This window comes from Dipteris shenzhenensis, chromosome 2, assembly GCF_047967505.1.
Source record: "Dipteris shenzhenensis isolate YYH24624 ecotype China chromosome 2, Dip_SZ_1.0, whole genome shotgun sequence".
Lineage (NCBI taxonomy): Eukaryota > Viridiplantae > Streptophyta > Polypodiopsida > Gleicheniales > Dipteridaceae > Dipteris > Dipteris shenzhenensis.
In genome coordinates this window covers 45,340,634-45,367,966 of record NC_141597.1, presented here as the reverse complement: position 1 = coordinate 45,367,966, position 27,333 = coordinate 45,340,634, and the positions used below count along the sequence as shown (strand labels likewise).

The following is a 27,333-nucleotide window of genomic DNA, read 5'->3' as shown; positions in this document are numbered from 1 at the left end:
TGATGAAATGGTACCTGACCTCAATGTGTTTGGTCTTTGCATGAAAGACCAGATTCCATGATAGCTACATAGCACTCATGGAATGCAATGTCGATACACTTGTATGAATCCCCAAACCTCCCACTAGCTGATCAAGCCATATAGCCTCCTTGCAACCCTCTATGACTGTGACATACTCGGCCTCTAAGGTAAACAAAGCAACACACTTCTGTGGACTAGACATCCGCGACCCTGCACCATCTCAAACCTGCATAGGTGAACACATAAGCAGAAGTGGATCTCCTGCTAACCACATGTCCTGCATAGTCTGAATCTGTGTACCCAAGTACACGCATCTCTCCCCTGGCAAAGAAGATGCACATCTCCTTGGTACCCTTCATGTCCCTCATGATACACTTAACTGCCTCCCAATGCCTCTTTCCTAGATTAGCCATATACCAGCTAACAACTCCCATAGCAAATGCGATGTCTGGTCTAGTAGCTATCATAACATACATAAGACTCCCAACCGCTAATGCATAAGGAACCTTGGCCATCGTGGCCCTCACCTCATTTGATTTTAGATTATTTTCTTGACTCAGTTTCACATATGGAGGCAATGGAGTACTTATTTCCTTCCCCCCCTCCATATTGAAATGCTCCAATACTTTTGTAACATACTCCTTCTGTGAAATCCAAAGGAGTTTCCTACTTTGGTCACCTGTGATGCGCATACCAAGAATATGACCTACAGGTCCCAAATCCTTCATGTTAAAGGCCTCATGACACTTGGTCTTCAAGGCATCTAGCTGATAAGTGTTCTTGTTAGGCAATAGCATATCATCCACATAAAGTGCTAGGAGTATTAGGCTATTATCCTTAGTCCTTTTAGTGTAGAGCTAGTGATCAATCTCACTCCTTCTGAAACCCTGGGACCAAATGAAAGCATCAAACTTCTGATAGCATTCTCTAGGTGCCTGCTTAAGTCCATAGATACTTCTTTTCAACTTGCAAACCAAATATTCTTTGCCCTTTTCTTCAAAGCCTTCCGGCTATACCATGTAAATTTTCTCATGCAGATCCCCATGCAAGAAAATTGTCTTGACATCCATCTGCATAAGCTCCATATCCTTTGCTACCACAAGGCCAAGTACACATCTAAGTATGGTCATCTTCGTAACTGGAGAGAAGATCTCATCAAAGTCCACACCTTCTCTTGCTTGAACACTTTAGCAACCTAACAGGCCTTATACTTAGGCACACCATTACTTGTGACCTTCATCTTGTAGACCCATTTACATGGCAGTGCTTTCTTTCCATGTGGCAAAGAAACCAAGTCCCAAGTCTTATTTTCATGAGTGAATTCATCTTTGATTGCATAGCATACTCGCACTTGCACTGATCCTCACACATCATAGCCTCTCTATAGCGAGAAGGCTCCCCACAATCAGTAAGCATCACATAGTCTACCCTTGGAACAAATTTCTTAGGTGGTCTAGACACTCTAGCTAATTTTCTCAAGGGCATTTCAGCTTGCTGTCTTGCCTGCATATCAGCCACATTTGGCTCATCATTTCCACCAATAGATGATCCATCATTAGCCCTTGATTGTGTACCTATGGGAGTACCTGGTGGCACCATTTCTTGCACATTTGGTGCATGGACAATTTGTTGTCTATCAATATATGTGGGTGGATCACATCCTAGAAAGTGATTCTCCTCATTTTTACATCCTTCAGGGTGTCTTATGCATCTTCTTCTCATTGAAGACCACATCATGGCTTTGTATGATCTTGTTTTCTTTTAGATTCCAAAGACAATGGCCCATCTCTCACTTTCACCATAACCTAGAAAGATGCATTTCCTAGACTTAGGATCTAGCTTCTTTCGAAGCTCTTTTGGCACATGTGCATATGCCTCACACCCAAATATACACAAATGAGGGTAAGAGGGCTTCTTGCCACTCCATGACTCTTTAGGAATACCATCATCCAAACTCTTACTAGGTGATCTATTGATCACATGCATTACAATCTTCATTACCTCAGCCCAAAAACCACTAGAAAGACTTGCATTGGAAAGCATACATTGCAACCTTTCCTGAATGGTGCGGTTCATCTATTATGCACAACTGGATTTTTCTTTTAATCAGTTAAATAATAGACTAAACAATTTACTTCTATGATTGATCGACATTCTAACCTATTATATTGTAATGAAAAGGATAAGCTACCTTTCTACTAAATCTAGTTAAATTGGAGTAGATTTTTATAAGCTTTTTTCCTCCCTTTTAGCACATTAAGCTGTGTCACTGAGTGCCCACGATAAGAATGTCATACAATGAGGCAAGGCATGGGAATATATGGGGATTAAATAATTTATACTAAATTTAGGCTTAGAGGGGATAACATAGATACAATGACACATTCCTATGTACTATGCTTACTAAGCGCAATCGTGGAGTCAAAACAACACGAAAGAGGAAACTTTGAGGTTGCAACCTATGATATTTGAGAGGTTTACGGTGGTGCTGCAAGAATTTCAATATGAAGGATTTAAGGTAACTGACCCAAGGCTGAAAGCAACTTCTAGTTTCTATCCTAGAATTAGCTTTAATAAACTTTGGGATGGGTTACAAGTTTTGCAAAGTATATCAAAGTGTAACATGGATGAAATAAATTTTAAAGATGCAAATAGGTTTTGATTCATCTCAATTAGCAAGAGGTAGTGCTGCACCATACAGGTTTATGCACACCACCGAATCGTGACAACGATGCCCCACTTATGTGTGACAATTGATCCAAAATGACCTGAAGGACTTTGGTCTTTGCATGAAGTTTCAGTTATCATGGTTTCTTATCTCTTATCCCTTTGCTTTTAGATTGCATAAAATATCAAGGCTATGGAGAGATGGAGATCGTGATTTTGTGCTACCAAGCCCCTCGATGTGCACTAGTTCTAGAAAAGTACTCTAGAGACTCATAGTGAGCCTTTGTTTATGGAAGATCAATTCTACTAAAACTCTCAAAGAAGCCCTACTAAAAAGCTATTGCTCTAAAGCCAAGGTAAGCATAATGTACAAGTATTGGTAGGCATTTTTTTTGCACAATTGAGCAAAGAATTGAACTTAGATGAGGGTAACAAGGAGGGCATTTTCATGCAATCAAGTAAAGATTCACACTTTATATTTGACCAAATCATAAGTACTTATATGTGGGTTCTCATCCAAATGAACCATTTTCCTCCATCAAACTATGACTATAGCAAGGGAAGATGGGTCAGGTCCAAACAACGGCTTCCTTACTCGAGCAAGGAATGCGCACGATGGCTAGCACTCATGTGAGCATGTAGATTACTTAATTGAATAGATTTTGAATATGAAGACTTCCCTTGATAGCCCAATGACTATGATCTTCTTGTGCTTAACCTGAGAAATTTTTTACAAAGGTGAGCTCTTATGATGGAAATGTGACTTGAAAAGCATGCTATGTTCTATCACAAAAGAAATTTTGCCTTTGCTATTGAAGTTCCTATAAGGAAAATCATATTGATCTATCTACAACTATCTCTTAGATAGGATGAGAAGAAAGACTCATTGATGATTCCTTCATAAAACAACAATTTCAATCCTTGATGTGTCTCCCTATAGGTGGAAGGGCAATGAAAGGGTTCAAGACATGGGTGTTAATAAATATGGCTTTAGTGTGGCTTCCAAATCCTTACAATGAGCTAGTTGGGTTTTGAGCATCACCAAGCAATTGTGTGTTGTTATAGGATTTTTGAAATTGGTCTCCCAAGTTCGAAAGAGATCTACATGACTATAGTGTGCAAGATATTGATTTCTTCCCTTACAATACGCATACAACTATTGTTGTTCAAGTAATATGTCAGTATCTTACCCATTCATGCAACTTATTCACGATGCTACTCAATGCTAATATTCTCAATGTTCTCAATTTCAATGCCTAGGGAAGGGCATGTTCCCTTGGATTATAATTCTTTAGGGAAGGAAGCGCATTGCCTTCCATACTCTATGTGGTTATAACAATTATATTATACATTGTTCTAAAAATATTTTTAATTGCTTTCCTTGTCCTACATATCCTTATTTCACTCTAAATTCTTACAACATTCCTCTCTTTTCATGCATTTCTCAATGCAAGGGAAGATTCAAAAATCAACAGTAGAGATAGCCAAGTTGGATGCAAGATCGAAGGAGGATGATAATTCACATGGTTATATGTAAAAAATGGGACTCTGAAGTATATGGAACAAGCAATAAATGAATGAATGAATGTCAAAGACTATAAAATATACATAGTGATCAGTGATCAATGAATGAATGGATGATGACAGGGAGATTTAATTTCTTATTACTTCTCAGGGCATCGTGCTACCCAAAAAGCCATTTAGGGTGTATAACCTTGCAACACTATATTTTGTTATGCTTATGATAGTCTATTTTTGGCCCTACAAGGGGCCTATGGGTTGTGGTTGCTATTTGTGTACATGTTGTTTTTAGAGAGGAAAAAGTTATGTTGACCTTGATTAAGTCATGATCAGTATTAATCGTGGGTATTAGGTGCTGCTAGTGCTAAACGGGGTTAGTTGAGGTGGTTAGGTGGTGTTTTAGGGTTGGGTCAGGGAATCGAATGTTTGCCCTATTTCCCTCACTCTTCCCTAAAGCCTCTCCTTTCTTTTCTATGTACCTTCTATCGAATGGCTTGCTGCTCGAGGTGTGACAAATGGTGGCGGCTCATTTTTGTGGCTCCCTCTTCGTGGTCACTGCTCTCTGGCTCACACCATCTCCTCTCTAGCTTGTGGCTGCTACCTAACTATTACTCTTTGGCTCATGTTGGATTTTCTTTGCCTGACGACTTAAACCTGGTTCATGGTGGCGACTTCAATCTAACCCATAACAATGATTTCATTATGGCTCATGGCAGCTCCTCTATGTGGGCTTAACTTTGTTGGCCATGGTGGCTTCTAATCAAATCTCTATCTACTAAACCTTTGTGATGCATTCCTATCAAATCTTTGTCTACTAAACCTTTGTACATTTAGGATATAGACTTGTCAATAAAAAATGGAGTATTTGAGGGTAGGGGGCCAAACAAATATGGCACTTACATGCTCCAAAATGTGACATACCCCAAGTCCCTAAAGGTTGAATCGGTGGATCGAAAAGGTATCGGATGCATCACTCTTTATATAGATGAGATCTTCTATGTAGAAATTGTGAAGACATTGAATGTGGGAGAGTGCGTGCACATTATCAACTTCTCCGTTTGTGAGAAGAACACAAGAAATGATGGGGGGACAACCGATTACACCCTCAAATTTGATCCCTCCACCTACATTCAAAGGATCCCCCTTTTATTGTAGAACCCTATTTCTTGCCAAAAAATAGCATTTCGAAGCACAAGGAAAGTTGTGCGCTGGCTGATAACCTGAATATTGTAAGTCCTTTCAATAGTTGCTTTGTTCATTGACTTTAAACTACTCTCATTATCAGTTCGTCATACACTAACATGTGGATGGATGGATGGTCATACTCTCATTATTAGTTCATCATACACTAAATTGCTCTCATTATCAATTCGTCATACACTAACATGTGGATGGATGTCCTCCATAGCTTACTTTTTGGAGCAATAGTAGGTCAGACTATTTGAAGGTTGCCGATAAATTCAAGACTTTGGGTGAGTGCTTGTTTGTTTTGCGGAATGTGGCATGAAAAGAAACACTCAACCAATTGCCCTTAATATGTTGGATGCAACCATAATTGCACCAATCAAAGGTCTTGGTCTCTCAAACAAGATTTCCAAAGTGTTTTTGAGACATATACAGTAGTTAGGGTATGAAAACCAGGTACATTGACACTTCTTGAGACTTTTGTGATATTTCTTTCTAACTTTTACACTTGATCAAATTAATTGTTACTTTTCTATGCCATGTATGAGTCTTGAACTATCACATTAACCAATTCTACACAGGTAATTGGTATTTCAATAGTGGTTGGTGTCAATTCTACACTATAAATTAGTTTGTGTACTCTGCAAGAAAATTAAGATCCCTAGGCAATTAGATAAGGTTTTTTGTAAGAGTTCTGACAAACACCTAGCCCTCCAAAAGATCAAAGGCATGATTACAACACTCAAGGGAGTTGAGGTTGAAGTAATTCTAAAGGATGCAATAGTTAATAGTGTGCTTCAGTTGTCCTCTCCTTCAGACAGTTGCTTGAAGAGAATACCCAATACCTTATGTCTCAACTCTTGCCCAAAATAGTTGAGGGTTGTTTTTTGACCAACATGTTGGGCTTGTGATATGTCTAATTTCTATAAAGAATGCTATTGATGTAATCGTGCTTCACTAGAAAGCCTTTTCATTTGAAAGTTGGAAATAGAACCTTTCATGGAACTTTTTAAATTTCAGAACAAGTATCTTCCACATGTTCTTTGAGCAATGTTGTACCTTTTAATCTTCCATTTGTAATATGAAAGTATTATGTTGACATTTCCACATATTTTCGTCAACATTGTCCCTTATGGATTGCACAATCCCTTCTTTGCTTTGAGCAAAAACTCTTTGCTACTCCTCTGAATTTTTTGTTTTTGCAACAATGCAAGAAAATCAAAGATTGGTTTCACCTTTATGATCATAGATTGGTAAACATGTTGTTGGTGAATGTGCAATAAAATAAAATGTGAAAACATCTCAGTTGGAGGACATATGAATTACAGATCATTATGAAACTTAGAAAAAATATTGAGTGGTTTTTCAAACCATCTTTTGCCATTATTCAACTAATCTATACTTTCTTTAAATAGAACTTACATTGATTATCCCTCACAAAAAAAAAATGTTTGTAACACATCTTCCTATTTTTATTCATGTAAATCAAAAATATTCCTCCATTTCTCTACTTTGAAACTTTTTTGTTTTCCAAATTATGACTTTAGCATATGCATAAAAATTTCAAAGCACCATTTATAGCACCATTCATATGTTGAGCTTTTGACATTGTGGAAGGGAATTCTGATTCTTCATTTCCTTCATACACCATCCTGAGATGTTTATTTTCCCATGCACATTCCATAAAGACTTCAATAAGAAAAAAAATTGGATAGCCAACGACACAAATATTGAGAACGTCTTACAATCAAGAATAGGATTTAGGGGCTTTGAATGTTTGAGAACATCACTAGATTACAACGAGCTATGAAAAGAAGCCTTCGCCATGATGTGATAATTGGGTCCTCCAACATTCTTCATAACTTTATCTTGTGTGGAGTGCCTTTGGGAGCCTGTTGTCATTTGCTTGAAAAATGACTACAATTGTAAAAGCAATGCTACAATGTCGTTGGACTTAAACAAATTGGCAAAGCAACTAATTAGAGAGAACCCGTCCGTGTGCACAAGATATTACAATCACAAACTGCCAAACATGATTTCCATGCTCAAAAGTGAAAACACTCTCTTAGGGGACATAAAAGACTACTTCTTTGTTATTGAGTTCCAAAGCATAGAAAGCCAACATGAACATGGTCTTATATGGGTGAAAAATGCTCTCATTTTTGCAGACATGGATGACCTTGATATTTGTGCTTTCATTGACATATACACAGCTTGTGACCAAGACCTTCTCTATGACATGCAGACTAATTAGATATTTTAGTCAAACAATACCATAAAATGATATAAACTTGCCAAAGGTCCTTTTGCTTGCCTACACAGGCAAGGCCACCTACAACATTAATGGAACTACCATTTATTCCGCATTGCATGTACCCATTCATAGCAAGAACCTTACATCTCTCCCACATGAGAAATTAGATACATTGGAGCAACCTCTATAAGTGAGTGCAATTGCTTGTCTTCGATGAAATATCACTTGTAGGCCGAAGAACTCTCAACTTTGCAAACCTCCGCATATGTTTGTTGCAAAGAAGCTTCAACGAGCACTTTTGTTGATGCCATTTGTTATGGGGATTTCTATCAAGAAAAACCAGTAAAGGAGGCTTGGGTGTCAAACTAAGTCAAGCTACATTAGAGTTTATGGCCAACACATATTGGAGGAAATAAAATTGAGTGCTACCAACTCAATGAAACAATGCATGAACGTTTGTAAAATAGCTTTGAACTCATTTAGAACTTGTTCCCATACACAAGGTCAAATTGACTTCATAAACAAGAGATGCTTTCATACGCCCCCTAAAGACCACACTCTCCCACATCTCTTCTACACAAACTTGCAAACTAACAAACACAACGAATCTGTGCTCCAAGCAACGCAAGGTAAAACATACACAATTAAAGCACTTGATCACTCTACTAAAACACCCTGCAATAGCTTAAAAATATTGGGAGACCCCAAGGCAACAAATGGGCTTAGGGAAACCATAGAGATTTAAGGAGGTATGCTAATAGAGCTCTGCTCTGGTAACATTAACTAGCAGGATGGCCTTGTCAATGGATCCGATGGGGTTGTCAAAGGAATGTAAGTATTCAAGGGTAAGGACATTGTCTGGATACATTTCTCACATCCTGACATTGGATATAGTACAAGGACAGGTAAGAAGGACACTTACATAGCACATGTACACAACAAATGGACACCAATCTTTTGGATTGCAAAGGAAGTTCAAATAGTGACATTTAAAACTAGCATACTCACAAAAGAGTCATTTCTAATTCAAACATGAGCAACAAGAACAATTCGTAGATCTGAAGGTCTCACAATGGAAAGAGTGGCATTCTCTCCTAAGAATGTGCATGGCCATGGCTTAGCTTACACACTCTTATCATGTGTAAAAAAATTTGAGAATCTTTACCTGTTGGAACCTCTACAAAAAGAAAACTTACAAATTGACAAAGATATCCAAGAAGAATGGAAAGACTTACCAATTCAAAACTATGGAATACATTAAGAGAACAAACTTTCATAACATGACTATTCAATCTTTGAACACAAGATCTTTTGAAAAATACAAAGTTGATATGCGACAAACACATCACTTAATAGAAACAGATGTCATCTACTTACAAGGAATTCACAAACAAAAAAATATGAAACATTAACGGCTAATAAGTCCCATGCAATAGAGAACTACTCCTCCTACATTTCATGTGTTCTCTCATAAGTACGAGTCTCCTTCTCAAACACCATGCCCTCCATCAATCAAATGGAATAGAATCATAGACACTCACATATCAAAGTTCTATACTGATTATGTGGTTGTTGCAATTTGCATGCCACCAAGTATCCATATACAATCTCTTATGAACCTCCTAGAACGAGTGCTTCTACATAATAATCATGAAAAAAAAATATAATCTCCTTGGTGTTTCAACATCGATATGTACAAGCAACATTTTGCTTCAACGAAACTCCTCGCCCTTATGAGCAAATACAATTTGCACATGCATCTCGAGGTTCCTATGACAATGTGTGGAAGCCTCCTTGACCACATTTGGACAAACAACGGGAACTTAATATGGTTATTGGAGAGACCACTCCATTACTTTTAATATGCTTACTGGAGAGACCACTCCATTACTTTTATATGCACATAACTAAAAAGTAACATAAAATTGCCCATCGCATCTCACTATCTTCTAGTAGGGCCTATGTGGCTTTGCCACCTTGTTTTCCCTCATGTTTGTGCTTTCTTGCATGGCATCTAGTCTTGCATGGCATCTAGTCTTCTACTTAGTCTAAAGGCTGCCCACCCAACCTAGTTGCAGTCTCTTTAATATTCATAAATTTTTGGCTTGTCCCACTACTAGGGGAAGGTCTTCGTGTTGATGTTCTCCTTGAAAGGGAGACGCATCTATTGGTCCACATGGTCTCATGTGAGGGACTTACTTTTAATTCATGAGGTTTATATGTTGGCCTTAAAACGTCAAAAACTCGGAGGGAACTGCTAACTGAGAGAGCTGAGGGTCCTCTTGTGAATGTGCGTTGCTTTGTCAGGGAAAGGTCATGCTCGGGTTGAGAGAGGGTTGAAGAGACATCGCTGCGAGATGCTTGAGGGCTCTAAGGAGGTGCAGATGTTTGAGAAAGTCGCTGATCCAAGCTAGTTGTAGCCTAGCAAAGGGGACACAAATGAGAGTTCTGAGTCCAACCCTAATATCCATTGCCCCAATGAGTCACGTGCAAATCCTAAGGAGGTTTGCTCGTACTTCGAGGCCCTTTCAGGCATTCCCCAAGGAGGGTTCTCTCCTGGGGCACCAACTCCATATATATATTATTACTACCCTTGTCCAAAATTTAGGGTATGGGGGGGGGACAGGGTCCATATAAAATATGCATGGATTTCTTACAAAATTTATAATTTATGCAAGGGAAAAATATGAAAATCTTGATGGCCCCCTCCCACAAATGATTAGGAATATACCTTGAAAAATATGCAAGATTTTAATATTTGTACATATTTTTCATAATATGTGAGACCCAAAGGGGGGGGGGTCTTTTGGGTGAGGGTGGGGTAAACCAAAAATACACTAAAAATATGAAAACCAACCTCCTTTCAAAATCATGTAACTTTTTCATGTGTTATCCAAATTTCAAGGTGTAAAGACATATTTGAAGCTCTTCTAGTGTAGCACATAATCATTCTAATTCCACCAAGTTTTACTTATGGCATATTGTTAACTTCATCTCATAATCAAGATTTTGATAGGTATTCTTATCAAAGGGAGTTGGCACCCTAGGGGTTCTCTCCGTTGTCAGATGCAGAGGTGGAAGCCTTGCTCAAGCAGGAATTGGAATGGAGAGCTAGGGAAGCTCAGAGGAAGGGCCTTTTGGACAGTGGCAAAGTGCATGGGGTGGTGTGCGAGGTTCCGTTCAAATTGGTCAACAAGTCTGAGTTCGAAAGGTTGGCGAGGGGAGGAGTATACTTGATCTTTACAGGTAGAGTGCTTATGTTGGTGAGCTTAACAAGTTTCTTCTTGAGGAGTGTGATGTTCTGGCATCTCAATTCTCTGCCCGCTTCATGGGGAAGGGTTTCTTTTTGGTCCGATGTGTCTCTGAGGCAGTGCAGAATACTCTGGTCTTTAGTGTGCTAGTGTTTGAAGGCGCTATGGTGTTGGCGATTCCCTGGAGCCCCTCGTTTAGAGTAGAGGAATTTATGTTCCACGAATGCCCGGTCAAATTCCTGGGGCTTCCTTCTTGGTTGGGAGAAGCGGTTCAGTGGATTGCTCGTCGTTGGGAAGGGTTCTGCTTGTGCTGCCCCCTCCGAGGAGAGATACAGGTCTACGAAATGCGTGGGTTATGTGGGATAGGAGTCAGGAGCCCCCTGACTTTGTTTGTGTGGCCTTCCCGGGAGGTGGAGTCTTACATCAAAGTGTTCGATTCGGTCCCTATCCAGATGCCTACTACATCTACAAGGAGACGGGGACTTTTGCAAGAGAATGCCCTAGGAGAGAAGATAATACGAAGTTGGCCAAAGGCCCTATGGATGGTGAAGCAAGAGAGGCTGCTAGGTCCCAACAGGCTAAGGTTGGAATTCCTTCCTCTGAGTGGCCGATGGAAAAGTCGACGGGCGCGGAGGAGAGCACATGTGAACCTGTCACACAATGGGCATCTTTGAAGATTACACAAACAAGACAAGCAACCCCTTTGTTAGAGGCTACTCAGAGCACTCCTCCTGCGAGCATGGGCTTCCCTTGGAAGCTGGTCACCAAGAAAGGCAAATCGGTTGAGGTTGGGCCCCTCCCTGGGAAAGATGCAGATGACCAATGGTGTGGCTGAGCCTGGGAAGCCTCAAGAGCAGGATGTCGTTCGATTGCCAGGGCCTAGTTCATTTAACTTGCAGATGTGCTCAACGAGGGAATAGGTCGTCAATCGCTAGATGGTCAAGGACCTCAGTGCACGATATGCGCAGGCTGGAGGTGAATCTGTGGAGGGGAATGTTGTGGAGAGCCAAGACGAGCTTCTCTTGGATGCAAACCATCGTAAATGTCTTCTCGAAATCCAGAATAAGGTTGGTGCTGTTGAGACTAAGCAAAAGGGATCGACAAGAGCACTCCCTAAACGGCTTAAGCAAGTGGCACGGAGCCAACTGTCGGGGAAAGAAAATTGTTTCCATTACCTCCGAGATGTCATCAAAGCCTTCACACAGTGAAAGGAGTGATTAGTTGGGCAGAATCAAGGTGATCTCATGGAACTTAAGAGGTTGTTGTAGTAGACTGAAGCAAAAGTGCTGCTTAGATTTGATTATCCGAAGGAGACTGGATGTGATTCTCCTACAAGAATGCAAATGTGGTGAGGATGACCTCCTCTGGTTCTCGCTTAAGCTGGCCAACTTTACTATTTTGGTTAACTGCCATTCAAAGGCAAGGGTGGTACTGCGATTGTGGTCCGTATTTCTTTCTCATTGCAGGAATTATTTTGAAATTCACCGGGATGGTTCACTGCTGGCAAGAATCTCCTTGAAAGGGTTTTCATTTTGTGTGGTGAACATGTATGCTCCCAATTCAGCCGGGCTATGCATTAGCTATTAGAATGCCCTCACGAATGAGTTTGTGGATGCCTACTAGTTACTGGGAGGGGATTGGAATATGACATTGGGTGCCCGGGATCGGTCACATGCCAAAGCCAATGTTGTGGGGAAGGAATGGGATGCCTAGGATGCTGTATGCCTGACATGGGGCTTGTCTGATTGCTCTGAGATTGATCCAGAGGGGCTGTTTGGGTTTACATGAAACAACCAAAGAAGGGGGGAGGAATTTAGAGCTGGCCGCTTGGACAGATTCTACTGTTTGAATGAGGGTTGGTGGATGAAACCCCCGATGAGGGGAGGTATCATTACGAGTTCAGGGATTTCTGATCATGCCCCGTTATGGTGGTCATTCTCCATCTCGATATCAGCAAGAAGGTCTATAGATGTTCCCTTCAAATTTGACAATAGTTGGCTGTTGAGTAAGGAGTTTGACAGACAGATTAGGTCCTTATGGAGGGATTGCGCGCACAACCTGTAGCAGATCCCTGTGTCAGGTGGGATGCTGGTATTCAAGCTATCCTCAGTTTTGCCAAGAGCTAGGCTAAGAATGAACGGGATAGATTTCGCAAGAATGCCTCTATGCTGCCCACGATTCGTGACAGTCTTAATCTTGTTGTAATGGCAGATCCCAAGGACTTTTTCATTTCTACATTGTTGGTTGAATGTGAAGTAGCACGCACGGAGCTGGAACTGGTAAAGGCCAAAAGGGCTAGAATCAACAGTCGACTGCATAGGGGACTATCTCTCAAAGATGTTCTTTCAGGCTGCCAAAAGAAATCAGGTTAGGGATTCGATAGACCGAGTCCAAGATGAAAATGGGAGAGTGGTCACAGGTTTCTGGCAAATTGCGGAGGTGTTTAAGAAAGAATTAGCAGCAATTGTAGGCTCTCAACCAGTTACGAACAGAGAATGGTAGGAGAATGTAGATGTAATTTTGGCGCCTGTCAGTGTGAGGGTCTGAGGTGTAGAGAAACAGACTAGCTTGTCCATTCACAAAGTCAAAATTTGAAGAGGCTCTCAAAGTTATGAAAAGGGACAAGTCCCTTGGCCCTGATGGATTCTCAGTGGAGTTTTTTAGACATGTTTGGGAGTTGTTAAAAACTAATTTTGTTAAGATGGCCAATGAGTCAGTGAGTCGGAGTACTCTGTCTAAGGACATGAATGCCGGGTTGATGAAGCTATTCCCCAAGCGACCGGATAGGATTCGAGTTGGTGACTGGCAGCCAATCACTATGCTTAATGTGTCCTACAAGCTAATAGCCAAGGCTGTAGCACTCAGAATTCAGACTGTTTGTATGCAAATTGTTGACAGAGAACAAAATGGTTTTATTAAAGGTCAGGATATTCTATAAAATATTCTAAATGTTTCCAGCATTGGACTATGTAGTGGCCTCTGGGCAGAAATGCTTGGTCTTGGATATTGATTTTGATAAGGCGTATGACCGAATTTCTTGGGAGTTTATTAAGGTTGCCCTTGAGCACATGAGTTTTGGTACTGAGCTGGTTCGAAAAGTGTCCAGTCTTTTTGGTAATGCTTCTGCCATCTTGTGTATCAATGGTGGGGTGGTGGCAGATTTGATCTCTGCAGATCTATTAGGCAAGGTTGCCCATTGGCTCCATTACTCTTTGCTATATGCACGGTTCTGCTAATTCGCGCCTTCAAGTAGGCTGTGGATTTGGGGTCCGATGAAGGGAGTATGTTTGTTGATGATTTGCTGGCATTCATGGAGGAGTCAAATCAGAATGTAGATTGTTTATTTAAGATTATACAATGCTACTGTAGGGCTTCAGGTTCAGTTTGCAATTTGAACAAGACATATGCCCTACGGGTGTCACTGGATGCTTTGCCGGAGTGAGCTGCCCCTCTTCCACTTAACTGGATCCCAAGGGGTGAAGTGGTCAGGTACTTGGGGGCCCCTCTGGGCATTGGTCTTACCCTCCGTCAAAGGTTTAACTGGGTAAAGAAAAAGATCAAACAAAAGCTGCATCGGTGGAGTAGAATTCAGTTGGGTTGGATATCGTGGTTAAGCATATCTTGGCTGCCTCTATGGTGTATGTCGCTTCAGTTTGGAGATTTAGATCCTCGCACTGGCTTGAAATTGAGAAAATGCTCAGAGCCTTTTTGTGGAGGGTGGAGTCGGGCATTAGAAGGCTTCACTATATTCCATGAAATTTCATTAAATCTCCAAAGAGTTCGGGTGGCCTGGTGATACCAAATATTTCCCTAAGGAATCTGTCCCTCCTATTCAAATGGTTACCTAAGGCTCTAAAAAGTACCACACCTTGGTTGGATATTCTCCGGGACTTAGTGGAGAAAGCGGGTGGTTGTAGAGTTGGTACTTGGAGAAATCTCTTGTGGGTTGATAAGATTCTAGTTCTCGATAAAAATAAGAGGTTTTGAGCTTTTGCAAGTTTGGTTGGGTCTTGGAAGTCTTGTATGCATGTCTTGAAGTGGAAAGGTAGAGCTGGACTGAGAGGGGACCCCAGCCTTTATGAGAGCATATGATGGGGACTTGCTACATCGGTGGAAGGGAAACCCCGGGCCTTTTTGGATATATGCGGACATCCAGTGCTTTACAAGAAAGGGGTGAAGTGCTGGCTGGATATTTGGGACGTAAGACAAGCCTTTTGGAAGCCACTGATCAGTGTGAAGCAATAATTTGGGCTCACGACCTTGGAAGCTCGATTCCTCTCTAGAGTGGTAGCAACTTTGTCTCAATCCTGGCCGTCTAATTCGTGCCCCTCTCTCCTATGGAGGGAAAACCACTGGCTAATTGGCCGTACAGTGCTGTCTAAGATGTCTGCCAAAGTGTGCTATCGAGAGCTCCTATTCAGTCAGATGGAGTCTCATAATCTCAATTCAGTTTGGAAGTTGCATAGGTCTCAATCTTGGTGGAGAGCACGGTTTGTTGAGCTCTGGAAAAGTGCGCTCCCAGGGAAGTCTAAATTTCTGTTGTGGAAGCTTTTACATGGTTGGTTACCGATCAGAAGCAAGTTGGCCAAATGGATGCAGTTGAGTCCGCTTTGCCCCCTTTGTGGCCGGGTTCAGGAAAAGATCCGTCATTTGTTTTGGGAGTGCCCCGTAGCCTGTGAATTGTGGAGGAGAATGGGAAGCGCAGTCCGTTTTACTGGCCTCATGGCGGGCTTCTTGTTGGGAGCTAAGTGGTGCCTAGCTTTGTTGGGGGAAACAACTCGTCTCCCGTGTACCTTAGCCGCCTACTGGCGCGGCCTTGGTCATGGCCATTTGGTCTGTCAGAAACCGGTTGGTCTTTCGAGAGTCGATACCATGGGCCTGTAGACTACCTTTGCTGGTTTATGATTACAAGGAGAACTTATGGGATCTAGGAGTGGCGTTAGCTAAGAAGGACCAACTAGTGGGGAATGCTCTTCAAGACATAGGCAACATATTATACTCATTGCACTAGTGGGGTAGGCCACAGGGGTTAGCCTCTAGAGTTGGCCAAATTTTGTATCTGGTTTTTTCTCTTACCCATTTCTGTTAATACAAGCTGGCAGAGTTTATTTATTATTTATTTTATAAAAAAAACGTCAAAAACTCTAAAGGTTTCCCTTGCAACTAAAGTAAAACTTGAATTGGCAAGTCCTAAACTCAAAAACTCAATGGATAATCGGAACTCAAAATCCAAGGCTATCACTTGGAAGGTTGGACTTATTAGCAGGACCTCGCTATCGAAATTCAGCTGAGAAGACCAAGATGGGAAGACGAGGATAGAATTTGTCGAGAGAGCAGCCATGGCTGCCGGCCTCTGCTCCGCCATGCAATTGCATGCTTCTCTACTCCCCCTTGCCACTTCTTCGTTACGATCTGATCCTACTTCCAATTCTTCCCATGCTCCTCTCCTTCATGTGCTCCTGCCTGCCCGCTCCTCTACCGCGCTGCGCAGATTAACCAGATTGCCCAGCGGACGGACCGCACGACGTCCATTTTTGCGCCATGCGGCTTGCCGAGTTGTTGCACAGAAAACTGATCTGTACCGAAGTAGGTCCTGCATTTTTTGAGAGAGAGAGAGAGAGAGAGAGAGAGAGAGTACGCTTTTGTCAATGTTCACGGAAGATCGAAGAGGATGTCAAGAGGGGAGAGACAAGAAGAAGCGGGGGCGGGGGCAAGGGCTGGGGGGTGGAGCTGGCGAGGTTGCATTGGTGGGTTCTTCTTCTTCTTCTTCTTGTAATTGCCGAATTCGCGAGCTTCCTCTTAGCTCGCTTGCTTTGTACCCTGCAGTATTAGGAACGGCCGTGAAGACTGCCCGGGATGTATTAGAAGCAGGAACAAAGCTGGTACCTGTGAGTTTCGTCTAGCCCTGAACCTCTGCATTTGTTAAAGCACATATTAAATCACAATCACAGTCAGTCACAATTAGTAGACGATTCTTACTTACGAGCAGAGTATCTAATCTTGCTTCTTTTTTGGAGGGGGAAGGGAAGGGGCAGGCAGAATTCCTCAACTTTGAGACTGAGAGAGAGAGAGAGAGAGAGAGTAAATCGTTGTTGTACAGCCATGAAAATACTACGTTTTTTGCTGGCTGCCCTCTTCCTCTGCTCTTCCACCGGCTACTGTTGCCTCAAGCGCAACTCCGCCTCCCTGGTCTCTTCACAGCTCGTTGACTGACACGAGACAACAATAAGCTCTTCACTTTGCAGTTTGAGCTTAATTTGCCATGAAACGATGAGCTTCTCTAGGGCTTAGTTTACTGAATTCGTAGCTTCGTATCTCTTCTCTACAAGCAATGCAAGGTTCACATCATCCACGATTCTCCTGTAGGCAATCCAAGCTCCAAACCTGTGTTCCTTTATCAGGCCAAGAGAGGTGCTCAAGTCCTCCTTCAGCGCCCAACTGCTCATGAAGCGTTCGTTTTTACTGGCTCATTTCTTTCTTCTCGGTTCTCTATTATCAAGGCAGAGGTCTCATCTCCCTGCTGAGAAAGTACGTTGCCAAGGCAGGAGCTGCAGCAAATGCTCCCTTAGAGGATGCATGTAACATCCCTTTTTGCAGGTCGAAGGAGGATGAATTGTGTCTGCTAGAAGGGTGCAAAGTCACTCTTGTCTTTCTTCCTAATAGCTAGTGATCCTGCCTACTTGAAAGTGCAATAGGCCTCTGATAGCGACCATTGTGTCCAGGGTGGTTCACCTGGTAGCTCCAAGGATTTCATCTATGGAGGCCTTGGGATGACCATACGAATTTTCTCCCTACACAACATCAATGACTATCCAAGGGGCTACTATAAAGGTCTGCATACTTCGCACATGAATTTGTATGTCCCAAACCTCCTGCGCTGCTTTGGGAAACAGTGTACACTGTACTGGTAAAAACAAGGTCTATTGTAGATCAGGAAAAGTACTGCATTCTTGTGCTAGTTGCAAGCTTCTTTGAAATTAAGGGGATCACTTGAAATATAGGACCCCTATTTCATGTGTGTGTTTGGACCTTATGCATTGCTATGTGAAACGTTGTGTCATACCAAAAGACAATGTCCCCTATGGATGGAGGAAGTACTACATTCTTGCCTGAGTTGAAAGATCCCCTAAAATTCCAGGGGATTAACTTGTTCTATATGGACCCTTGTTACATGCGTATTTGGACCTAAAAGGACCCCTTGTATACTAGGCACTCACTATCTACTACGTTTGTTGGACTAGCTACACAATTTCAGTCATGTGTACTTACTTTTCTTGAGATTGTACTACACTTAACAAGAGGGGCATATTGGACATCTTGTCATGGGTGTAGCTGTGGTGGCTCAGTAACAGGCCTTCACTTTTTCCATAGGCACTTATGGACACTTATTCCTTAACCAATTCATTATCAGCTGATTTATTTATTTTATATTTTGTGCACATGTTTACTGATTATATTTGTCATTGTTTTGTGTCAATTCTCAAATAGAGGGCTTCACGCATCTAGCCGGTTGTCTACTTCAAATCCAATGCATTGGTCATTTGTAGTGTCAGTGATCATTATACCCATGGTTCTTATACCATGAGACCACACCATCTTACTATGGTGGTGGCACCTTTCGCAGGGGTAGCCGTAGTTAAGACTCTTTACAATGTGTACAGCCAGTCACATTACATTGGTTTTATTTCTTTCATATAGGCCTTGGGGTGAGTGTTGGTGTGTTGCCCTATCAGCTAGATTTAGATGCTCGTTTGGGAGAGACTAAAATGAAATCCTTTAGACTTCACAAGCAGTTGTAGCTTGAATGAATAGTTTTTGGACTACTTTTTGATTAGCCTTCTCCTTTAGTGCTAGCCTTCGTCATGGCTGAGTCTGCCTTCGCCTCCGGAGTGCCAACAGAAACTCAGTATGAAGACTTTGTATAAATGGATGCTCAAGTATGTGTGGGTGTGTGGATGTGTATGTGTGAGAGCATATTTTTATACTATGGTCTACACCCACCGTTGGGAGCTGGTGACGTCAGTGTGGATGTCATAGTAGCTAGTCCCTGCTATGCGTGATGGAGTTTATGGTTTTCAATCTTATGAGTGGCTATCATGAGATTGAAACTGCACTATGTTGTGTTTTTAGAGGATGAGTTTGGGAATGTTCCTGGATTCATCTAGGTATAGGCCTTGGGGTGAGCCTTGGTATTCTAGGTGGTAATGCTGGATTTCCACGCGGACAAAACGAGATTACACAGGTTAAACTTGAGAGGTGGGGAACCGACAAATTGGAGTGTAGTCATTTCTTCTTTGACGCATGCACATTATATAGTGCACATTGAGCCCTAACCTGTAGTTTCAGTTTGGGTAAATTCTGATAACTCTACCTTGTGTTATGGCCTTGCTAAGCTTAGGGTACATTAAATTTTTCCTGAGCAGAAGGAAAGTTGATTTATATTATATACATATCATCATTTATATATCCTTATAATCCACATGAGATTCACTACAAAAAGCTTTCACGAGGAAAGCAACAGCAGTTAAGATAAGCACAGCATAGTAGCAGACTGCAGTAGTCACTGCTCCTCCTCTTTAACTTTTGAGGTACTTGGAAACTTGTGCATCTTAGCAGCCTCAACCTCCTTAGTCGAGGTGGGTCCTTTGGTTGTGGTAGCAGGTCCTTTGGCAGTAGTGGCAGGTCCTTTGGAAGCAGTAGTGGCAGGTCTTTGACAGCAGATGTACTACCTCTAGCAGCAATAGTAGGTTCTCTGGTCTCAATAGCCAGCCCTCTGGCAGCACTGGAGGGTCCTCTGCAGCAGGAGTTTTTGGGGCAGGCACCTTGAAAGTGTGAGCAGCAGGAGGAGGAGCCTCCAGAATTGGTGAAGAAGTGTCAGTATCAGCAAACTTGAATAACGGAATCTCTTTAGTAGCAACAGGTTGATCAGGCTGAACTGGGTACTTAACAACCACTGTGTGTGGTCCATCCTGGCAATTGAATGCATGGGTCTAAAGTTCAACATTCAGTTGGGGGTGAGCTTCATTGTACACTTTCATGGCCTTCTGGAGTTGTCTTTGTTCCTGCCCCACCATTGCCAAAAATATTATCAGCAAGAAAATTAACATTATTTAATTGATAATTGTTTCTGGATATCCAATAAAACCAAACCGCATGTGCCCTAATCTGGATCCATTTGACTTTTCTAAGTTTAGTGGCATCCCCCAAAAGTATGGCTTTCCAATTCAATGGCTCACCCGTGAGCATGTGAACCTATTTCCAAACTTTTTCAAGCATGTGGGCAAGCTACAAAAGGTGAAAGATATCTTCCCTAATCCCTGGGCATCTCTTGCTCTAACCATCACCTTTTCATATTCTCAAACTTCTAGCGTGTGTAAAATAAGCCAGAGCAGAGTGGCCATTTTTTCAGGGACGTCTTTTGTGTAAATAAGCTCAAAATTGTCCTTCCACCTCCCTAGGCTTGTCACTAAGCTTCCATCTCTTGTTCAATTCTCTGCATATCTCCTCAATAGTTGAAGTTGGTGTGGGATTGGGTAGAAAAGAGAGCTACATACCTAGCTGAATTCCCTTCTGTATATGAGCTGAGATGCCCCCTTCCATTATTCGGTTTCACCTTGCCAAGGTGCTAACCTGCTCATAATTAGCTCTCGATGGTTGTTAGCCAGGGCAAATTCTCGTCTAATCTCCTGCCAGCTCTTCATCTCATCTGAACCTTGTCCCACAGCTGTCCCCAACTTTGCAGACCTTTCTTGAGAAGATAATTGACTCTGATGAAATCTTCATCACTTAGGGGGTTCCCTTTGAAGATGACAGAGACCCAAATCGAGTCTAAGGCCATAAAAGACCCCTTGCCAGAGAAGGTGATGTAGCTCTTGATTTCTTCAAAAGCTTTCCAAAGAGATTGCCAAAAGGGACTTCCTTTAGTGCTGCGGGGCTCAGGACAGCGCAAGGCCGAGAGTTTAGGGTATCTCATCCATTTAGGTGCTCTGAGAGGTCGGATATGGACACTGTTTCTGAGAAGGAGTTGTACCCAGTCTTCCAAAGGATTCAGAATAGCCTTGATTATCTGTGAAGCATATAATTTCTTGGCAGCTTGATCGATGTCGACCACCCCTAGCTGACCCTCCCCTTTGGGTTTAATGCAAAACGACCATCTTGCTTTGGAAATTCTTGATGTTCCTCCCCACAAAAAGGACCTACAGAGTTTAATAAACTTTTCTAGCCCTGCCCTTGAAGTTGACCAACATGATAAATAAAAAATAGCTACAGGATACAGGCAGTGGTTTAAAGCCAGCCTGTTGCTAGCCAGATTTGCTTGATAGCCCCGCCACTTATCTAGCTTTTTCTTAAATTTGAATAAATTGGAGGGGAGCCCTAGATGGAGGACGGTGATGGCAATGGAAAGACCTTGATGGGATGCCCCATCTGCATCATACCTTCACCCATCTAGGATCTGAACCTCGTGAAAAGCTTGCACGGGACCTGGGGCTACAGGGACAGCGGTCTAGCTAGGGAGCGCTGCTCGCTAACGACTATGAGCTCCCTCCTCTAACGTCCAAGAGAGATGAAAGAGTCCTTTTCGGAGCTTTCAAACATCTGATGCTGTTGCTTTGGTGCAGCATGGCAGACACGGAGAATATCTGCATGAGAGACAAAGTCGACTTCAGGGGAACAAAACGCCCATGCAAGAGGTGTTAATTCTGCGAGAACTGAAAGGGAGTCCGAATACGATAGGGATGAGCAAAGACTCCCCACACAAAGAGGGGTGCATGCAGGGAGGGGCGGTCGAGATGGCCCCAAGGTCTCGAGAGACGGAAGAGTCCTCTTCGGAAGTAGCTTTCAAACATTTGACGATGTTGCTTTGACGGAGCATGGAAGACACATAGAATATCTGCATGAAAGACAAAGTCGACTCCCGTCCTTTGGTAGAGGAGGGGGGCAAAACACCCATGTAGGACGAGAAGGACATGGAGTTTAGCATTCCCACACTTGAATGCATCAGCTTCTACGAATTTATTGTCAAGTGCCAGGCATTGGTTTGCATGAGAAAACTGACCTAGAGACCTCTTGCTGCAATTGCGATGTGCACAGAAGGCAATTTGCACCAGGTCGGCCAGCACACAGCCCAATGGGGGTCCCCACATGCCCAAATCAAGGCAGTGGGTCGGCCCACAGACTGGGCCACAGACTAGCAGCCAGTCGGCTGGTGGGGCAGGAAAAGTCGACCAGTTCAAGAGGGCCTTGTGCCCTATAAAAGGGGGCCCTTGGGCTCTGTTGGAAAGGTCACCTCCCCATCTGTAAGCCCCCATATGAGGAGAGCATGGGGGAGGGAGACCTAGGGCAGTACCCAACAGAAACAGAGAGAAAAGGGCTGCCACATAGACAGCATCATGGCTGTCATGTGGGCAGCACATCTAGATCTGTTATGTGCAGGACAGAGGGCCAGAAAAGTGCGGAAGTATGGCTGGGACAGATTGCGATGGATCTAGACAGGAGGTGCACTGTCTGCAGTAAGTTTTGGGGGGGACTGGACCCTGTATTTATAGGGTATCTGCCCTTGAAAGATGAGCCAAGGGCCCTTGTAATGAGTGCCCCAAAAGGGCAGCCCACAGTCCCATAAATGGGGAACTGTGGGGTCAGTTTTCTGTACAGACTGAGTCGGTTTTTGTAACAGACTGAGTCGGTTTTTTTGGCCAGGCCTTGAGGGCTATATAAGGGGGCCATTTAGGCCTCATTTCAGTATCACTTGCAGCAGCAGATCCAGAGCAGAAAGGAGCAGCAGGTAGCCACCCTCTGGACCTACATTCAGGAGGATAGAGAGGTGCTAGCAGGGCTGCAGACTTAGCCAGGAAGCTGCCCACCTAGACTGGTTTCCAGACAGCAAGGTGGAGAGGATCATTCTGGACGGAAAGTCTACTTACGCTCGAGGTGGAGCACGCGGACTCTAGTCTAGAGATAGCCAGCTGATAGGAGAAGGACTTTTGTGGTAAGATCAGAGGACCACACCATTGGTGGGACTCTGGATCTGTCTCTTTTGTATTGTGTCCATAGTTGTGGACGGAAATATATTATTTGGTGGTTTCTTATCTGGTTTGGTTAATTGTCTATTGATGAGTCTGCACACCTATTGAATGCACATAAGTAAAGAAGTTTGTGATTCCACACCCACACCGCACACTGTGTGAGCTCCTGGGCATTACTATAAGTCTTCCGCTACGTGTACCCTCTGTTGGGTCATTTCTAACAGGCTCTCCGTTGGCATCACTTGGAGCAGCCCTCATAGGAGTAGAAAGGAGCAGCAGGTAGCCATCCTTGGGCCTACATTCAGGAGGTGAAGGAGACCTACAATAGGCAGCAGACTTGGCTCAAGAATGGCTGCCTACCTAGGCTGGCTATCTAGACAGGAAGGTGGAAGGGATCATTGGACTGAGAGTCTACATAAGCTCAGAGGAGCATGCGGGCTCATAGGTCTAGAGGTGCCAGATAGATAGTGGTGTGACATTTTGGTAAGATCGGAGGACCACGGTTTGGTGGGACTCCGCATCTCCTTTGTATTGTGTCTAGTTTGTGGATGGATGAAAATAATAAGTTTTGCTTCTATATTTATCTTGGATGCATTGTCTATTCTGGCTTGCACACACATCAATGGTTGTGAAGTACACACAATTAATGAAGTTTGATTCCGTAGTGAAACACTTCTGCGTGTAATTCTACGGGATACCCTTTGGTGGGATTTCATTTTCTAACATGGTATCAGAGCCCTTACGGAAGTTCTCGAGAAGTGGAGCTTGAAGGCAAGGACCTTGCTGAAGGATGACCTTGATTCATTGCTTGGAGGTATCAGCTTTAGTGTCTGAAGGATTACACCCAGGCGGGAGGCTCAGGTTCACGCACGTGTCTGAAGGATTGTACCCAAGGTGGGAGCTCAGGTTCATGCAGGTGTACGACGCTCTAAACTCTTTACCTCTTTTAGCTCATTATCATGGCCAACTATCCTCGTGACTCTTGTGAACTGAACTGCACTTCAAGAGGGGATTCTTGTGTTTTCTTAGATCTTAGACTTTCTCAATCTACCATAAGATTAGAGGTTGATATATATGATAAACATGAACAACCTGAATATAGTGGTTTACACATTATAAAAATGCCTCACATTGACTCAAACATTTCTGATTTGGCAAATTATGGAGTCATTTCTTCCCAATTCCATAGATTTTCTCACCTTTGTACAACTAAGGAGTCTTTTATCACTCAATGTAGTAATTTGATCACTTTACTATTACACAAGAGGTATAATCCAAGGAAAATAATGAAAAAAGTTTGCACATTCTTAGATATGAAGTCTTTTATCTAAGAATGATTGAACATAAGCTGAAAACAAAAAGCGAGGAGCTGAATAGCCCGTTTTTCTTTTAGTTTCAAAAGAGAGTTTGTTTGAGTATGCTTGTGCTTTTTAAGTTAGAAATGTATTTTTGCCTCTTTGTAGAAACGATACATAAGTGTAAAGGGCCATTTAGCTTTTTATGTTTTAAATAAGAGAGAGTTTCTAGTTTTTTGGAAGATTTTGTTTCTTGACTTGCTTGTTTATTTTTGCTTAGTCACTTGCTTCGTTTCTTCTTTATTTCTTGTTTTCATTCTCTTTTGTTTATTTGACGTATTTTAGTAAGCACTAGGTTTGCCCAAGAGACTCCGCGGGTCTTTAGAAACCCAGTATAGTTGCTTATGCTTGGGCACTGACGACGACATAAGTGTTGCTTTGCTTGCTGAGTATGTCTTCCTTTTGTTTTTCATAAAAGTTTTTGTTTACCTCTTTTTTCTTCTCTTTCATTTTCTCTTTTATATTCTTTGTAGATTTTTTATCTTTAGAACAACAAAAAATCTAATGATTGGACTTATTCTAGTCTTACAAAGGTATACATTATCATGGCCAACAGATATCAGATCCGAAAATTTGGTGAGATGGGCAAGCTCGACCAGGGACCAATTACACGTTGTAGAAAGTGAAGGTTTAGAGCCACTTACTGCTAAGGGAGTTGTGGGGATTGCGACGAGGATAGAGCTGCTGCCTCAAGCCACTGTGACTACCCCAGCCACTTCAACGACAATAGCGGTGCTGACACTAGCAGACGCTGTATTAGTGAGAGCATGGCAGATCCGTGATGTGGAAGCCTTGGCTATCATTATGGGCGGCGGTAGATATGGTGTTTCCTCATATTCAGATGGCGAACTCTTCTTTCGAGGCTTGGACAACATTGAGCATATGTATGAGCTCAACAACAAGGCGAGAATCTTGGACCACAAGATGGATGGATGGATGAAGGGGCATCGGTACATGATGTTGGAAATGGATAGGTCACCTCCCCATTTGTAAGCCCCCATATGGTGAGCCTAGGGTTTGAGAAAATGCCACATGGGCAGCATCATGGCTACCAAGGGGGCAGGGATTAGACAAAGAAAAGGATGTTTGAGGGGGGCTGCCACATGGACATCAGCAAGTCTGTCATGTGGGCAGCACATCTACAAGAATACATGGCGCCTTCCGGGAGCATGGATCAACTCTGTGGAGTAGGCGACTGGCAGAGGCATGTTCAGGAGCAGGGTACTGGCTGGATGGAGCTCCAAAGAAAGGCAATGAAGCTGCAATAGATGGCGAGGCATTGAGGCATGGATTTGGAATGTAACAGGCGGATCTGGAGCAGCATAAATGGCGGGAATTGCAGCAGATGGGGTCGGCCACATAGAGGAGCTAGTTATACTGGTTGGAGCCAGCTGACCAAGCCAGTCATAGGGCAGACCTAGGGGCTGGGCTCCTGTCTTGAAGTGAGGGCCATAGGCCCGGTTTTGAGAGCCCCACAAGGGGCAGTTTTGTGGCAGACAGAGTCGGCCAGCAGGGGGTCGATTCATCCCCCTGCTGGGACAGTTGTTTTGGGGGAAGCCATGCCTTATAAAAGGTGGCTCTTGTGGCCTTATTTCACATCACCTGGAGCAGCTTCCAAGGAGCAGCAGATCTGCATCATCTAGGCCTCATCCAGGAGGAGAGAAGAGGGCTGGAGAGCTGCAGACAAAGCTTGAAGGAGGTGCCCACCTAGGCTGAGGTTCCGGACAGCAAGGTGGAGGGATCCTTTGGACAGAGAGTCTACATATGCTCAGGCGTTTAGGAGGAGAATTTTCTAGTATTGTATCTTGTCTAGTTTGTAATTATAAAGTGTTGCTTCTATATTTGTCTCTGAGCACAATCTATTTGCTAGTTTGCACATACACATAAATGTTGTGAAGTACACACACTTGATGAAGCATCGATTCCATAGTGAAACACTTCCCTGTGTAATTCCTAGGCTAATCATCAGTCGTTCGCTACAGGATACCCTCTGTGTTAGAGGTCACTTTTCTAACATGGTATCAAAGCTTTGACAAAAGCTCTCAGGAAGTGGATCTAAAAGGCGAGGACCTTGCTGAAGGATGACCTTGATGCATTGCTCAGAGGATTTGGCCACAGTTGGTCAAAGGATGAGCTTGACAAGAATGGCAAGGCTGTTGCGGGTATGCTCCCTTGGAGCTACATTAGTTTTGTGACTACGATGAGTACAGGGCAAAAGGCGGCGCCAGTGACTTTCGAGGAGCTGGTTCCATTGTTGCTGTAGCAAGAAGCTCGGGAAAAGAAGTAGGATGGCAAGGCTCTGATAGCTCAGGACAAGAGCAAAGGCAAGGGCAAGCCCAAAACCAACGACGGAGCGCACTCTTCAGAAGAAGACAACAAGAAGAAGAGAGAAAGAGAAGAGGTGCTTCTATTGCGATGAGCCGTGACATTTTGTGAAAGATTGTAAAAGAAGAAGGCTGATCCGAAGAAGGGTGCCAGCTCAGCTCAGGTGGCGATAGGAGAACTTTTCTTGGTGGCCGCTCCGTGTGCTGCTGAGATTAGATACATGGACCTTGGTGTAACTGTTAGGATGTCAGACATTGAGGAATGGTTAGAAGAGCAGTCAGGATCCTTTGTGAAGGTGATGGATAGCGACGAGTGCCTGGAATCATCTTGGTTCTTGGCTAGGGTTGTCGAAGTAGAGGGGCATTCTTCGACAGGACCTGAAGACTTTGGGTCAGACGGTGACTATGACTTGGAGGGGGACAACAATATAGAAACACAATTGGAGCTTTACAGTCCAGGTGAACTGGATTTCTGCTTGGGATATGATGTCTCGGTATGGTATTTGGCTGCAGACCTAGCCAGATGGAGGACGGGTAGAAACAAACCTTGGGAGCTTGGTGCATGGAGAACTTCAGGTTGTTCACCCATCATGAGGGGGATAGGCGGAGGATACTGGTACCTACAAAGCTCGAGTCTCAAAGTCTGGTTCATGATTGAAGGTGGTGGTGTCATCGAGTGCTACGAAAGATGGACTTGTGTATCAGACTGGTGTGCAAAAGTGAAACCGGACC

The 27,333-nt window shown here is 43.1% G+C and overlaps 1 protein-coding gene across 1 annotated transcript in view; it reads left to right on the top strand.

The window, feature by feature from the left end:
* Window positions 1–16,114: 16,114 nt before the first annotated feature.
* LOC147904837 (uncharacterized) overlaps window positions 16,115–27,333 on the top strand; it is a 33,659-nt gene continuing 22,440 nt past the window's right edge. Inside the window, exons 1-2 of the mRNA XM_087395759.1 lie at window positions 16,115–16,485; window positions 16,726–16,787. Of these exons, the coding sequence (XP_087251885.1) occupies window positions 16,239–16,485; window positions 16,726–16,787 (309 nt within the window). The 5' untranslated portion in view covers window positions 16,115–16,238. The remainder of the gene's footprint in view (window positions 16,486–16,725; window positions 16,788–27,333) is intronic.